General features: G+C 40.3%; 2 protein-coding genes across 6 annotated transcripts in view; one reads left to right on the top strand and one right to left on the bottom strand.

Moving 5' to 3' along the window:
* Positions 1-15822, bottom strand: part of TANC1 (tetratricopeptide repeat, ankyrin repeat and coiled-coil containing 1) — a 336351-nt gene that overhangs the window by 33480 nt on the left and 287049 nt on the right. For all 5 annotated transcript variants that reach the window (XM_089659744.1, XM_089659745.1, XM_089659746.1 and 2 more), the window contains one exon: positions 12488-12566. In XM_089659744.1, the coding sequence (XP_089515870.1) occupies positions 12488-12566 (79 nt within the window). The remainder of the gene's footprint in view (positions 1-12487; positions 12567-15822) is intronic.
* The window catches only part of WDSUB1 (WD repeat, sterile alpha motif and U-box domain containing 1), a 154574-nt gene that overhangs the window by 116112 nt on the left and 22640 nt on the right, over positions 1-15822 (top strand). The gene's annotated exons all lie outside the window — the stretch shown is intronic.

The following is a 15822-nucleotide window of genomic DNA, read 5'->3' as shown; positions in this document are numbered from 1 at the left end:
GAAGGGGTAGTGGTGTGCAACAACCAATCACAAATCAGCATGTGCTGGCATGAACAAAGTGCTGAAAGCTGAAATGTAACTGGTTGGTTTTGGCTGCTCAGCTTGTTTTTAAAAATGCAATACTTGCATCTCAAAATGTCAAAAGAACATAAACATTATTAATATTTCTGCAAAACTGCCAAAAAAAAGCACACTTTTGTGGTCCTCTTATGTTTCTATACATTTATTCAGGGCTTAGAGAATGAAGACCTCCCCCCCCAAACCCCATGCAGGTACTGACGTGTTTGGGATTTGAACCGATGACCCTAGTGCTACGAGGCGGAAGTGCTAACCACTGTGCTGCCCCAAGTATCTGATTTGGCTTTAACCTTTTTTTTTTTTGCTTCATTTACTTCCTGGTTTCCATGCCTAGGCAAATGATGTCACACATCCCAGGAGTCTTTAGGAGGGGAGGGAGGGCTCTCAGGTCAGCGAGAGCTAAGGTTAGATGGATTCCAGGAAAAATAACTGCTACTTGAATCATCTGCCCTGACTCAAGATGGCCACTGCCAGAACCGCCAGGAGGTGTTTTTCAAAATAATTTAATAAAGCATGGAGACATGGATGGAGGAGTTTGTTGTGAATATTAAAAATGAATTCTATAATATTTATGGTTTGTGGTATTAAGATTCAGTGCAGTTTCACTTCAAGGACACACATCAACACATGTAAAACTGCATGCCAACGCATGCATGTACCTGTTAATATACAGTGGGACAAAAGTGGTGCTGCGCTAATCCTATATATAATGAAAAGTAAACTACATAACCCTAATCAGCAAAAAGAAAAGAAAACAAGTGAAAAAGGATGTTCCCAAAGATCTGCAATAATAAATGAATGAATAAATCTAAACACACACCCAACTAAAGATAGTGAACACACAAACAAAAAAAGTGCTGTGCTAATCCTGTTCAGATAATAGACATATGGGAAAAATGCACAAAAGGATAAATATTGAAAACAAAAAAATGGCGGTGTATAAACAGACAATAGTTTTGCTGTTACTTTCCCACTTTTATATTTTTATATGCCAACAAAATGTATTTATACTTTTGTTGGCATATAAAAATATAAAAGTGGGAACATAACAGCAAAACTAATGCCTGTTTATACACCACCATTTTTTTGTTTTCAATATTTATTTATCCTTTTGTGCATTTTTCCCATATTTCCATTATCTGAACAGCACTTTTTTCGTTTGTGTGTTCACCATCTTTAGTTGGGTGCGTGGTTACATTTATTAATTCATTCATTTATTATCGCAGATCTTTGGGAACATCCTTTTTCACTTGTTTTCTTTTCTTTTTGCTGTTTAGGGTTATGTAATTTACTTTCATTATATATAGGATTAGCGCAGCACCACTTTTGTCCCACTGTTTTTTCACTATCTGGTATTATAGTTGGGTGGTAGCAGCCATTCCTGTTGATGGGATTCATTTCTAGTAGTTTTTTCCATTTTTGGGGTATAGTGGCAGCGCAGGTTTTCAGTCTTCATTATTTCATGTTATAATACAGTTAATGCAAAAATGTGTTACTGTTAGTTCTATGGCTCTTAGTTGAGGACAGCCCATAGTTAAAAGAGGACAGCTGGCAGCAACACAACACACGTGCATGTGAGTATCAATAACAATGGAGTTCCAAAGGAAAAGGTTGTGTCTGCTCAGTTTTTACAGAGTACAGGAAGCAACAGTACAACAAGAGGGGGGGAGGCAAGAAAGCAGAGGAATGTTCCTGATAATTATGGCCTGTTGTTTACCATGGATGATGGCGGCAGCCTGTGAGCTACACCCTCAATCCACTTTACCATATTCGGAAACTGGCTAACCCACAGTGTTCTTAAATAAACAGTATCATGGCAAAGCTATGCTCAGGAATTCCGGCTATTCTCGTACTGAGAACTAACTCTTATCGAAAGTCATCCCTCTTGCCAGACCTATTTCCACTAACTCTTAGAATGCCAATATAAAACGTATGATTGTAAGTAAGCAATGTCCTCCCAGAAGTAGGACTCCTGGCCCGTACCTGGACCAATCCACCTGCTTATTCCTTTGAAATACTGCCTGGTCGTCAGCGAATAGAATGTCAGTTTGCTGGGAATGATCACATTTTAAGCAGTGGGGTGGTCAGGTGCACAATACCTTTGCCTGGATTCAATACAGCCAGAATGTAGCCCCTGTATGCATTCAGAAGTATTATTTATTACAGGATCTTTTATAACGCCGTCAGTTTACACAGCACTTTACACATATACTGTATATTGTACATTCACATCAGTCCCTGCCACAAGGAGCTTACATTCTAAGACCCCTAACTCACATTCATACATATACACAGTAGGGCCAATTTAGACAGGATCCAATGAACCTACTAGCATGTCTTTGGAGCGTGGGAGGAAACCGGAGTACCCGCAGGAAACCCACGCAGGCACAGGGAGAACGTGCAAACTCCACGCAGGTAGTGCCTGGCTGTGATTGACACCTGCAACCCTAGTGCTGCTAGGCGGAAGTGCTAACCACTTAGCCACTGTGCTGCCCATTATAGGTGGCAACTGAAATTGTTGGATGTGTGCACAAGAATGTTCCTTCCCACGATTCCATAATTCTGTGGTTCTTTCTATAAATGATCATTTGTTTCCTGGCACTTCTACAAGCTCTTTAAAAGACAATGCTCCTTTAAAGTGATTATATACCTTAATACTTTCTGTGCATAAAGTGAAAAGCCTTCTGTGCCAGAGGATCCCCCCTCAACCCCCTTATATCTGAGCCTGATCTTGATTTAGTGATGTGCATGAGAACAGCGGCTCTCTCGGCTGTCTTCCTCTTCACTGGGTAGATTGATAGCAGCGGGAGTCAATGAAATTCTGTGACAAGGGAGCTGGGGGCTGGGCCAAGCCACACTGTCTGTGTCTATAGATGCAGACAAGCTGCATGAGCACTTCCATAGAAAGTGGCTTCCTATGGTGGGCACTCGCTGAAGAGGAGGAGCCAGGACGCTGGCAGGGACCCGAAGAGGGAAGGATCAGGGCTGCTCTGTGCAATACCAGTGCACAGAGTAGGCAAGTATACCATGTTTATTATTTTAATTTTAAAAAACTGAAGCTTTACTTTCATTTTAAAGCATACCTGCTTTGTCTATTGACACAAAGTAACCTTTGTTTCATGCCCCTCAATACTCAGGTCAGCTGCTGGAAAGAAAAAGTACCCGGTATGCCTAGATATGGTGAAGCATGTGACTCTCACTATGTGACAATGCTGGGCCAATCAGCAATCACCAGTGCTGTCAGAGAGGGAGAGAACATATTTGTGTATGCTGTGCCTTGCAGCTTACACATTGTGACTTCTCCCAGGAGCTGGACTGCGCAGTTGGGGAGCAATAAATAGCTACGTTTATGGTGCTGGGGAGGAGGGGGTTAAAGATTTTTTTTTTTTAAATTCTCATTACACATGCCTAAAGGTGTATCGAAACCCAAATCCAAAAATATAATATATTATAGCTCACTAGTCCTTGGTGTGCTGGTTGCATTTATTTCTTCCCTTCAACCTTCATTTGCTTTATAACAACTAGCAATCTGGCAAATAACACAGTTCCTGTCCCTGGGTGGCTACATTACCCCCCTCCACTGTATCTATGGAGACAGCCATGGCCACCCAAGGCGGCTTGCCTGATATGGACTTCAAAAATGTCTGTATCTTTTCATCTCCATTTCATGGGGCACTGGGCAATTGGTAGTATTTTCAGAAGATAGCTAGGAAGGAAGATATTCTGTGAAGCTCACAGGAAGTTTCAAGGACATTGCATCTCTGGCAAGGTCAATAGGTATTTTCTGTTTATTGGTGAAAATGTGAATAAAAAGCAAAAAGTTAGCCACCACATCTACGGACTATAAACTACAATATATTGCATTTTTGTTCTTGGGTTTAGTTATCCTTGAAATCTTGCAGTGTTCTGGCCAATCATGTCATGTCTAGGGGTTCTCCTCCTCTTCCCCCCTGGAAGTGGTAGGTGATCTTTAATAGCTCTCTGCAGTATTGTACTGTGGGCCCAGACTGACATGGTGATGCAGCTCCAGGGGATCTGCCTATGACACCCTGGGCTCAAAGGAAGTGGGTGTAATGAAGGTTGTTGACTGTCATTAAATCTAAAGAGGACAAACACTGAAATTTACCAGGATATTGTTTTTTAATTTTTTTTTAAGGACAAGTCTGATCATTGGAGAGCAGGCTGAGTTCTCAGTGCGGCCAGCAAACTGACCACACTGTGCTCTCATGTCTAGTGTGGTCAGTATTTAATAGTAAAGCAGAGGGCCTGGAAAGAACACCAAGGATTTCACACAAAGGAATCAATACAAAGAGAACAGGATACGTTTATCATACAAGTACATGGTACAGCAAGCACATATCAGGAATATAATATGTTGGGTTTACATATTCTTTAAGTAAAAGGGAATTCTTCCTAAACAGGACAGAGAACAAAAAAAAAACAAAACTGGAAGAACTTGAAACTGGAGGACTTGCGTGCTGCACATTACCACAACACATAGCAAAGTATGTCCCAGTGTGCACTGAAGTTCCATCAAATTTGAATGGCACCGCAAAACACTTAACCAGTGCACACTTGACGCACCTTCTTGCAGTGCACCACAATGAATAATAACACACTACCATGCATTGTGGTGCACTGATTTTAAGTCTGAAGGAGTAGTCACAGTTACTACATTTTTTTAGGGTTTAAGATCCCACACAGTATTGTAGCTTCTCTTCCACGGACAGGAAAATGTAAGGATTTCAACAACTCTATTTTCTTCCTTATAGACCAGGATAAAATGGAATTTAATCTGATCAGCAATACACTCAGCAAAGTAAATGCTGGTAACTATATACTATGTACTGGCGGGGACGGGAAAAGCGACTAATCTGACACATCTTTGATCACGGGCCAACAAATCTGACAGGAAGTTTAAATAAATATGTGAAAAAACGGAAACAAAAAGAATAGGCACGGCGTTTTGACAGTGGGATTAGGAGAGGGTAATAACAATTTCAAGAATGGTATCTTAAGTAGGCCCAAAGCCTGAGACAGAACAGGACGCCTTACATCGAGCCATCCCTGACCTAACCCGAATGTAAACATTAACGACTAACACTGCATAAACCATCCTCTAATTATAAAAACACAAACACTTCAAGTGTTCGCCAGGATTTACTTTGTTTTCAGTCCCGATAAAACATTCAAACTGTAAACCAATAAGAATAAATACATGTCTAAGACTGGTTTGGTTTCCAGGATTAAAAATGGTACATTAAAGGATTACATGCATTAAAGGATTCATCCGACTCAGGGAGGGTAGTATACTGGAACAAAGGGTCATAATGTCAAGATGGATGGTGGGAAGTGGAGAAAATACAGTTTATGATGTATGAGACAAGCAGGAGTGCTACAGAATGTGTATTGGACACGATTTCTGAACTGGTTTGTCCACAAAAGTTTTACAAAAAAATTATATATCATATATTATAATATATATATCTCCATATGTTACCTTTTTAACCCCTTCAAGACGGACAGTAAAACAAATCTTAACTCCCGCTGCTGCCTCCCAGCCCTTTAAGAGGCTCTAAATGCTGGGAGACGGAGGCGGGCATTCCGATCATGTGACTGCTGTGATTGGCAGTCATATTATTGGAAAGCTCCCAATCGCAAGTATGCATCAGGAGCTTTCTGTACCCATTTGTTACTGTGCTGGGAGCGTGCTCTCAGAACAGTAAAGAGTTTACCTAGACAGCATATATGTGCCAGGTCGGCAAGAATTGGTTAATGCCTGAAACCAGTTTTGCAACTTTGGCATCGTGTACATATCATTACTTCGTGTATCCAAGTAGATTATACTTTGTTTTTGTTTTTTTAGGACAAATTGAGCTTTTAATTGGTGGTAAATGGTAATGGATATCTCTTGACTTATTTATTATTAAAGAAAAACTAGTACAAAATAGTAAAAAATATTTTTTGTATATTTCTTGCTATTACCACAACCTAACATCAAACAACAACCCAAAATAAACTCTTCTGCTCCTGACTATTGCAGCGATACCACATATGTGTATGGTATTTGTGGTTTGTACCCATAGTAGGGTCCAGAAACAATAGTGTGTTTTTTTTTTTTTTAAACACGTTTTTGTTTACAATTTTTTCCTTTAGAAAGGAAAAAAATAGATATAATGTATCTTTGTTCTCCATTTAAGAGGAGAAAACAATATAGGAGTGGCCTGTACAGTGACTGATCACTGTGATATCCAATCAGAGGCTACACAGCGATCAGTTGATTGGGAACCGGCCTCCAGATAGATAGTACGACACCTGCAGCTGTCACTGACAGGTCGGTCTCTGTGCTGGGAGTGCAGTTTCAGCACAAACACGGTGGTGCATATATGAGGCCCCACAGATAAAGACCCACTTCTATGAGACTACATACTGTATATGCGTATGCCCACTGGGAAAGGGTTAATAAACATTTTTTTGATATGCACAGTATATAATCATATACAGTATGTACTTGGGGACAGTCATATTTGTTTATTATACTGTGTATGCAGTCACTGATTCAGGTTTGAAGTTCTGTAATATTCTGCTCCTTCTAAGAATGCAGACTGTGGGGAATATGTATAAATCAGTGAGTGTGACACTCACTAAACATTCACCTACAGTAATAATTATTCTCTGTAATATAATACACATGCACCAGAAGGCTTCATTTTCAGTGAATATTTGGTGATTGTCACATTTAGAGCTTTATGAATATGCCCCAGAGTGTCCGTCTGACACCTGAAAACAAAACTCTCCTCGTGTGGCTGATATTCTATATCAATGGTCTCCAAACTATACTATACCTCCCACTGATACCAACGGCAGGGTACTATTCCTCCAACTGATACCAACAGCAGGGCACTATTCCTTTCCACTGACACCAATGATGGGGTACTATTCCTTCCCATGACAGCAACAATGGGGCAATATTTCTCCCACTAATCCCAATGATGGAACATTGTTTACTCCCATTGACGCCAGGGCATTTTCTAGTCTGGCCACAGACTGGTCCCCTCAGAGTCCAAAGGACAGTAAACTGGCCCTTCTTGCGGTTCAAACCACATCCAATCCACATATATTTGAACCGGCACTTAATACCTCCACCCACTGCATGCATCCCTCAGGGGATAAAACTTGCCCTACTGATACAGCAATATTTCCAGCAGGCACCTTTTCATACTGCCCACAAGCATCATGGCCATATTCATTCCAAAGGGTAGCAGTACTGGTGGCTGCCAGTGGTCCCTTGGAGTATGGCTCATCCATAGAAATAAGAAGGGGCCACAGTATGAAAGCGAAGTTGTCCTTTAATATTTTTCACATTGTGATAGATTCTTCTTAAATTTTGATTGGAGCGCTGATGGAACCTCTAGCTCTACTAGGTTGTCCTAAACTGCACTAGAGTCTCATGGATAATAAAGCAGTAAAATGTTACACATTGCCATTACTTACTAACTTTCTAAACATTTATAAATCAACCCCATTTCTGTTGGGATATATTATACAATCTTACATTTCAGAATCCAACACAATAAATTGATCCAAAGCACAAAATACGACCATAACATCCTCTTCAAAGTCATAAACTAAAGAAAAACTAAACATGAGACATGTGCATCCAATCAGCTAAGCTGAAGATAAATGATCAAAGAATACCCATGGTTATATAAATAGAGGTCAGATGGATTTTAAACACATTTGTTTCTTGGAAAGAACTGTTGTCAGGTCCCATGATTAGAAAGGTTTTCTTCTTGAAAGGGATAAATGTATCACCACATTGCAACATTCTTAGTGGTTAAACATTCCAAGGACAGATGTTTAATCTCTCCTTTACTACTATTCAACCTGATAAAATAATACATTAGTTGCATAAAAGGTATCTAAACCATTTTTTTGGTTTGACGGGGGGTAGAATGGGGAAGGGTTAGATCCTGTGTAAGGGATTTAATGCTGTGTGTGCCTTTGCTGGGGAGATTCTCTTTCTCCATTTTAATTGGGAAATAATGTTAAAAAAAGGTTTGAGTTGTCACAGAGTCAGGATTAGAGGGAAAATCTTACAAATGGGACACTTGTTCTGGTAATAACTGTCTAGGAGAGGATTTCCATTCCTTTGGAGAACTCTCCACTGACTTTCTGACTTCCTGAATTCCCCAAAAAACAGGAAGTGAAGGAAAATCCCCTCTAAAGAACACAGACTGTCGTAATCTGCCACTGTGATGCTACACACCAGATCTCACACCGACAGTTTCCTTTTTCATGTATTCGGGAACCAGCTGTTTTTTCAAGTTTCTTGCATCAGACCCCCTGATGACACACTGCGGCACATGTACCATGCATCAGACATGGCCCTGAAGATTCCTGGGATGCCTGGTGTGAGTATCCCAGAAGGCTACAAGATACAGGGGCTATGTCATTCTCGCCTAAATGGGAAATTTGGAAATACAGGGCAAGTTTAACAAGTTTTAATCTGCAGTTGTTAGAAAGGAAAGAGGAATAGTAATATTATGGAAAATGTAAGAAGGCGGTGAAGGTACGCTTTAACATTTAGCCCTGTTGCACACTTGACGTTTTGAGAACGCTGGTAACGTTAGCTGTGTAAAGTCATGTTAAGAATGTGAGATTTTCATTTTCTTTTAGCATTTTTGCATTAGCATTTAGTGGCGTTTTGTCCCGATTAGCAACGGTTTCCTGCGTTTTTCCGCATTTGCAGTTTTTAGTATTTTGGGGTTTTTTTGTTTTTTTTTTAAATAAAAATTTTTTTATGGTAAAAAAAACGTCCAAAAACGCCAGATTGTGGTGTTTTACCACATTTTGAAGCATTACAGTGTTTTTACAGCTAAAAAAACTCCTCTAGAAACCCACTAGTCCTGGGGTTTTTTTCAGCCAAAAAATGTTGATTACAGTCTATGTGTGCATGGACACAGAGGATAACATGCTGGGGGGCTTTACTGGCTGTAGAAAAAAAAAATGTCAAAAGCCAAAAACAGCCGCTGTAAAAACGTCAAGTGTGCATGAGGGCTTAAGCTCTAAGACTGTGGGAGCAGGCCACAGACACCAGATGGCAACAGATACTAGCAGTAGTACACTACAATAATACCCACGTTACACAAAAGCTCAGTTACTGGGGTAATTTTGTAATGACCCCCCCCAACACTTACCCGAGTCCTTTCTCGATCCAGCACTGTGCCATCTGCAGCAGTGCATTACCTGCTCTCAGAGGACGCAGGGGCATTGGCTCCTTCTACTGTCAATAAAATCCTATGGGGGGAAGCTGTGCTGTGTCTATGGACACACCCAGCCTGGCTCAGGAGTGTGCCTAAGGCTGGCCATACATTATCCAATTTTCTTGAGATTTTTGCTTTAGATTTACCAAAAACCATATAATATGAGGTCAAACCTAACAACACTCAGTTGTATCCAATTAGGCAGACCCTTGCACTACACAGTTGAAGGTAAATCTAAAGGAAATTGGGCAGAAATTAAATAGAAAATTGTATAGTGTATGGCCAGCCTAAACAGGTGCCGCTGAATCAGCCAGCTTCACATGGGGGCACAGGTAGGGAACCCCAGAAGAGGAGGTAAGAGACCACTCTGTGCAATGCTATTGCACAGAGCAGGTAAGAATAACATTTTTATTATTTTAAGAAAAAAAAGTAGCCTTTGTAACCACTTTAAGACTGCATAGAAGCATAACAGAACTAAGCAGGTAATGAATACTATTCAAAATCTGATAATTTTGCTGTCCTAATTAAAATTATGTTAGCCAGAGAGGGTTAAAAAAGTTGGATTTACCCCTTTAAAAAGCAGTGGGGAAGGAATACGCTTATGGCAGTCAACCCCTTTATAGTTCTAGCTTGAGAGAAAATGGGTGAAACCATTTCAAACAATTCTAACGATAAAGGCATAAATGGAAAAGTGCTCCATAAAAGCACCCAACAGGGTGTAGGCAGGCGGTTTGTTCATCCTGTCCCATCATGTTTAACAGTCAGCCCCGCTTCTGTGGAACACAGCGAAGCAACAGCTGATCTTATCTGGGTTCATTCAGTGCTGGGCTAACAATCAAGGTGTGGCATGGGAAAAGCTATGTTTTGCCAACACAGAATACTAAAAGGCAAAGTCAAAGGATGACCTGGTTCACAGAGAATATTTCTTTTGTTATAACTTGTTTGATGGGAGAAAATAGCTGCTTCAACAACAGGCTGAGGCAACAGAGGATGACCTAATTCCTCGCAGTGGATTTAAGTGCACCTGCTGGTGCTAGTGCATGATCTACACCTCGAGGAAGCCGTGTGTGTGCTGTGTACTTTGTAAATGTACAAGAGAGGGCAGCTAAAAGGAAGAAAGGGGTCAAATATCCTAGAGTCATTTTTCATTTTAACAAATGGCCAGCATAAGGTGGGTCACGGGTCAATGTGAATGGTGTGTGCACTCAAATAATGTGCCAGTAAACTCACATTCTGCAAAGCAATTGTACATACACAGATCTTACTCCAGCTTTTAGGGGGATAAACGGTCATTGCTATGGCTATTTGGAAGCAGTATCAAGTTGCAGAACCCTCATGGTTTTTCCCTCTGAACTATGGTTCATCGATACAGTATACAGTAGTGGTGCCGAAACCGAAAATTCAAAATGCAGTTGGCCGAAAACCAAAACCGAAATGCGCAGTTTTTAAAAATGAATATAAATTTTTTAGAAAAAAAATACACTGATTAAAAAAAACAAAAACAATATATACCCCAATTTTTTTGTAAAATATGAAAGTGAAAGAGGATATTACAGCGAGTAAATAGATACCAAACATGTCTCGCTTTAAAATTGTGCACGCTCGTGGAATGGCGTGAAACTTCGGTACTTAAAAATCTCCATGGGTGATGCTTTAAAAATTTCTACAGGTTAGCAGTGTAAAGTTACAGAGGAGGTCTATTGCGAGAATTATTGCTCTTGCTCTGACATTCATGGCGATACCTCACATGTGTGGTTTGAACACCATTTACATATGTGGGCATAACACGGGGGGACGGGGGCACTTTAAACCTATTATTTATTAATTTATTTAATGTTTTTGGTTTTTTGCACTGTCCCTTTAAAAAAAAATGTAATCACTTTTATTCTTATCACAAGAGATGCATGCATCCCTTGTGATAGAAATAATTAGCGACAGGTCCTCTTTATGGAGAGATGTGGGGTCAATAAGACAAAAAAAGCGCATTGATCTAGTGCTTTAAAAGAAAAAAAAAATATGGGTGGCACGGGAAGTGACATCGCTCCGGTCCTCCAAGGGCATAGAGATGGGTGGCGGCCATCTTTCCTTCACTCATCTCTATGCCCAGCGCCAGGATCGATGGTTTCTCAGGTAAGGCTCAACTACCGAGCGGCAGGCAGGCGGCAGTGAGGTTTTTTTGGCACCTGTATAGGTGCTTTTTTTTTCATTTCGGCCAACGACCAAAAGGGGTGTTTTCGGCCAACACGTTTCGGCCACCGAAATTTCGGTGCACCCCTAGTATAAACTACACTCAGAGCTTCCACTGCAATGGCACATTATAGTGGAGTTAAAGCCTAACTCCAGCCATTGTTTCTTTTTTGTTTTGAATAAAATTCAGAAGATTTAAATTTCCTCTCAAGTTTTCTTTTAAACTGTGACCCCATTGGGGAGATTTTTCCTCTCTTCCTGTTCTTGTGATGCCCGTACAGAAATGGAGGAGTACTGTCATTACCAGTCTAACCCCTTTCCCTAGAAAATGTGTTTTTGTTCTGTTCTATGATCCCGCTGGGAGGATTTCCTATAATTCCCTGTCCAAACAGGAAGTGAGGGGAAATCTCCACAACAGTAACAAAAATAGCAATAAAAACCCTACAGAGACTTCAAAACCTCTCTATTACATCCAAGGCTGCAGCTGGGCTTTTACAAACCAAGTTGAAGAAACCTTTTCTTTTTATAGTCTGGAGCAAACTATCAAATTTTTCCAACCAATGATATCATTGAGAGTCACACTGTGATAAAGATATGCTAAGTTCTAGCTAGGTGAGGTCTGTATTGCACACACCATGGCTGCCTGCAGAAGGTCCACCAATACATATCGGTTGCATCACCTGTGATAACCCAACAGACATTAGCAAACCAAGTGGTTACAAAAACGACTAGTATTATGATACGGCAAGCACTATCAAAGGATGATCTGGCTTACAGAGGATATTTCCTTTGTTAAAACATGGTAAATGATTCTGAATCATTCCAAATTTTCCCTCAAATGCTACAAGAGTCTCCTAATTATAAGTGTAGTATAAACACAATACAGGTTTAACAACACTGGAGATGGAGCAGCAAATATTCGAATGTGGAGTTAAGCAGTTAACAAATTGCTCTACCTGTCTCTCCCCAAAGTGTGTCATTCTCATTGATGTCTAATGGGGAACCTTTCTCATGGTTCAAGAGGCATCTCACCACCTGGAAAAGAGAAAAGCAGCGTCAAACAAAAGAAGGTCTATGGACAATGTGTATCTTATATTTAAAATGAACTTACAAAAAAGAAACGTCACCTATAGTTAAAATAAAAAAAAAAACACGAAACAAAAAATTCAGGTAAAAAAAAATGTGCATTTATTATTTTTATCTATTAGGATCTTAGACTCCTGTAGAATGTCAGTGTAGTGGTCTGCCTGTATCTCGTACAGGCAGGCAGTGACTGAATGACAGGATGAATCAATGAACTACTAGACCTCTCATCAGCACCCTGGCAGTTCATTGAGAACTCATGCCGTCAGCCACAATGAACTCTGTGAATGAATGACCACCACATTTTTAAAGAAAATTGTGACAGCGGGTGTGGGGAGACGATCCCCAGCCCGCTATCACTACAGGGGCTCTGGGGGGGTTCAGGGGTTGCTCATTACACCATGGATATGGGTGCAACATGTAATGTTATGAAAGGTAAACTTTTTCTTTATTTATTTCACGTACTTATAGAACACCATCAATTTACACAGCACTTTACATATAAATTGTACATTCACATCAGTCCCTAACCCTCAAAAGACATACAATCTTAGGTAAGAGTTCCCTTCACTTTCTATCCCAGTGATTACATGGCAAGAGGAAGTCTTCTTAACTGGGGAACAAACATCAGCAAAAACTCTCCAGTGATTTAAGGACCCATTACCATCTGTCTGCTTTGGTGTGTTGCATTATGGCCACGTTAATGTAAATTAATGGAGCAATGAATATAGATACAAAATCAATGGAAAAAGAAAAAAAAAGTGTTTCTATGTATAGTTTGCAATTACAGATGTACATGGGGACAGCCATTTTTACTCATTATATATGAAAACACAGGTTCCTGGTTTTGCCATGCTCATCTCCGGCCTCATCTCAAGTCCAATAGACAGAGACTGAATGATCTTTAGTGCCTAGGTTACCTTTGCCAAGGATGACATGTGCACTATTCATTGAAGTTCAGAGTGAATTTTAGCAATACATCCACCTTAATATTTATATCTGTATGTGAACCTGTACAAGAAGTAAGCATCAGAGATCTAAAGCAGGGTTCAATCACCATCTCCCCCTCTTCTATCTGCTTAATGCACAGCTGTACAGTGACGGGTAATGTTATGGGAACTATGCAGAACTACATGTAATCATAATTATGTTCACGTTCAAGCATGAAAATATGAAGGCCAAGAAAATGTCGACACTCTGGACAGGAACAGCTGCAACCAGTCGCAATTAATGTGGGAAAAATGCCATTTCTTAAAATGCTTTAGCTTGTAATATTTTGCCTGAGATTACAGTGTTTTGCACAAGCACCGCATCAAGTTACAATACAAACCCAGTGAATCAATGGGACGTAAAGAAAAAAATGCTACAAGTATGATGCTCTGGCATTCCAAAACCCTTCAGGGCTCAGTGAGGTATCTGTACATAAGTTCCCAGCTCCGCCCACTTCTACTAGCTATTACAATCTGATCCCAGTATTGCTAATAAATATTGTGTTTTACATTACAGAGGATGCAGCTGAAGCAGTGAGATTCTTGTAAGCAGTGTTCACTCATTGCTGAAATATCAGCATTTAGTGATGTAACCACTGAACCAAAAAAACGAATAATTCCCTTTGAGTGGACATCTACTATAACTCAACACTCAAAATAACTACTCTCCAGGATACTGACCAAAAAATTCTCACCCCCTACTCTTGTTAGGACAGGTGTCACTTGGCTTGACAGTAATGATTATTGTCACACAGCCCATGCTGAGTTCCTCACATACTCCTATAAAAGCAGACCCGATAGAGACACGTTACAGCAACTGCACCCAGCAAGAGTCTCCCAAAGACAAATTATGGATGGTCATGACTCTCTAAGCAAGCAATACATGCACAGATTCTTGTGTTCAGCACATGGCCTGAATGAAAACAATCTAGTAGGTTCTCCCATCCACATTAAACAGCACTGATGGAGGTATCTCTGCTGCCGACTATTGTATTCTAGCAGTCGCAGCACCCAGTTTGTCAAGCCAAGGGATGCTAACAGAGCCCACATATCAGTCGATTCAGCAGGAGTTCGAGCTGTAGATGGCCAGCTTTAGAAGGAAAAACAGGACATTTATCTACTGTACTACACAAAGATTTAGTCAAATAGGACAATTATAACATAAAAGAAAAACAAAGAATCTGTTCTCAAATCTGAATATTTTACTCAAATAGAAATTTTCCTTCAAAATTGTCTTTTATGTATTTGATATGCTTGGAGATCCAATTATACCATCTTCTTTCAATGTGTTCTTTCATTAAAGTCACCCCATCTCTTTCTCTTCGCTTCTCTAAACAGTTCTAAAAGTGTTTCTTTTATCTGACCTAAAGCTTGCACAATCCACCAAGATCTTCAAAACAAGAGGCAGGCGTGCCTCCATGAAGCCTATAATACAGTGTAGATGGCAGCATTATGACAATCATATTGTTATAATTAAAGGCCCTATAACTTCAGAACGACCACAGGACACAGAGTACATGGATTAGAGATGTCAGCCTGTAGAAACTTCAAGCCCTCTGAAAAGGCTGCTCAGGAAAAAGTGAAGAGCAACATGCTGTAACTTAGAGCAAAATATCAGCAAACAGCTTCCATACTGCTTCACCAAGGAGAGCTGACTGTTGGCTATACGTTAAAGGGTAACATGTTACACCCATATTCAGCGTGTAACATGTAATGAAAGGACAGGCCCCCGCTCTCCCATGTGACAGCTAGTGGGGGATTTTCTCCCCACCCCTCTCTCTGCTAGCTGACACAATTTTAAATAAACGTGGCAGTGTGGGATTCTGCTCACCCGGCCACGTCACTCATTCACAGTATTTCTGTGAATGGGAAAACTACGAGTTCCGACAGCCTTTGTGGCGGTTGGCTTGTAATTCCCAATGAACTACCATGGCGCTGTTCAGTGCCATGGTAGTTCATCGATTCTTCCTGTCAGTGTATATCTGCTTGCCAGTATGAGGTATGAGCACAAAACTACACTGCAGGAGTCTTGCATGGCACCAGTGATCTGCTGATCGCTGGTGCAATCCTTCCCATACTCCAAAAACAAAAAATAGTAAATGCACATTTTTTTACCTGCAAAAAAAAAAAAAAGCCACGTCTTATTTTTTGTTAAAAGGTGAACTTATCCTTAAGCTAGCCATAAAGGAAATGATATATCCATGAGAACAAGGACTGGA

This window comes from Staurois parvus, unplaced genomic scaffold, assembly GCF_062004578.1.
Source record: "Staurois parvus isolate SC_StPar_1 unplaced genomic scaffold, SC_StPar_1.0 ptg000031l, whole genome shotgun sequence".
In the NCBI taxonomy this organism is placed as follows: Eukaryota; Metazoa; Chordata; class Amphibia; order Anura; family Ranidae; genus Staurois; species Staurois parvus.
This window is presented reverse-complemented; position numbering and strand designations above follow the sequence as displayed.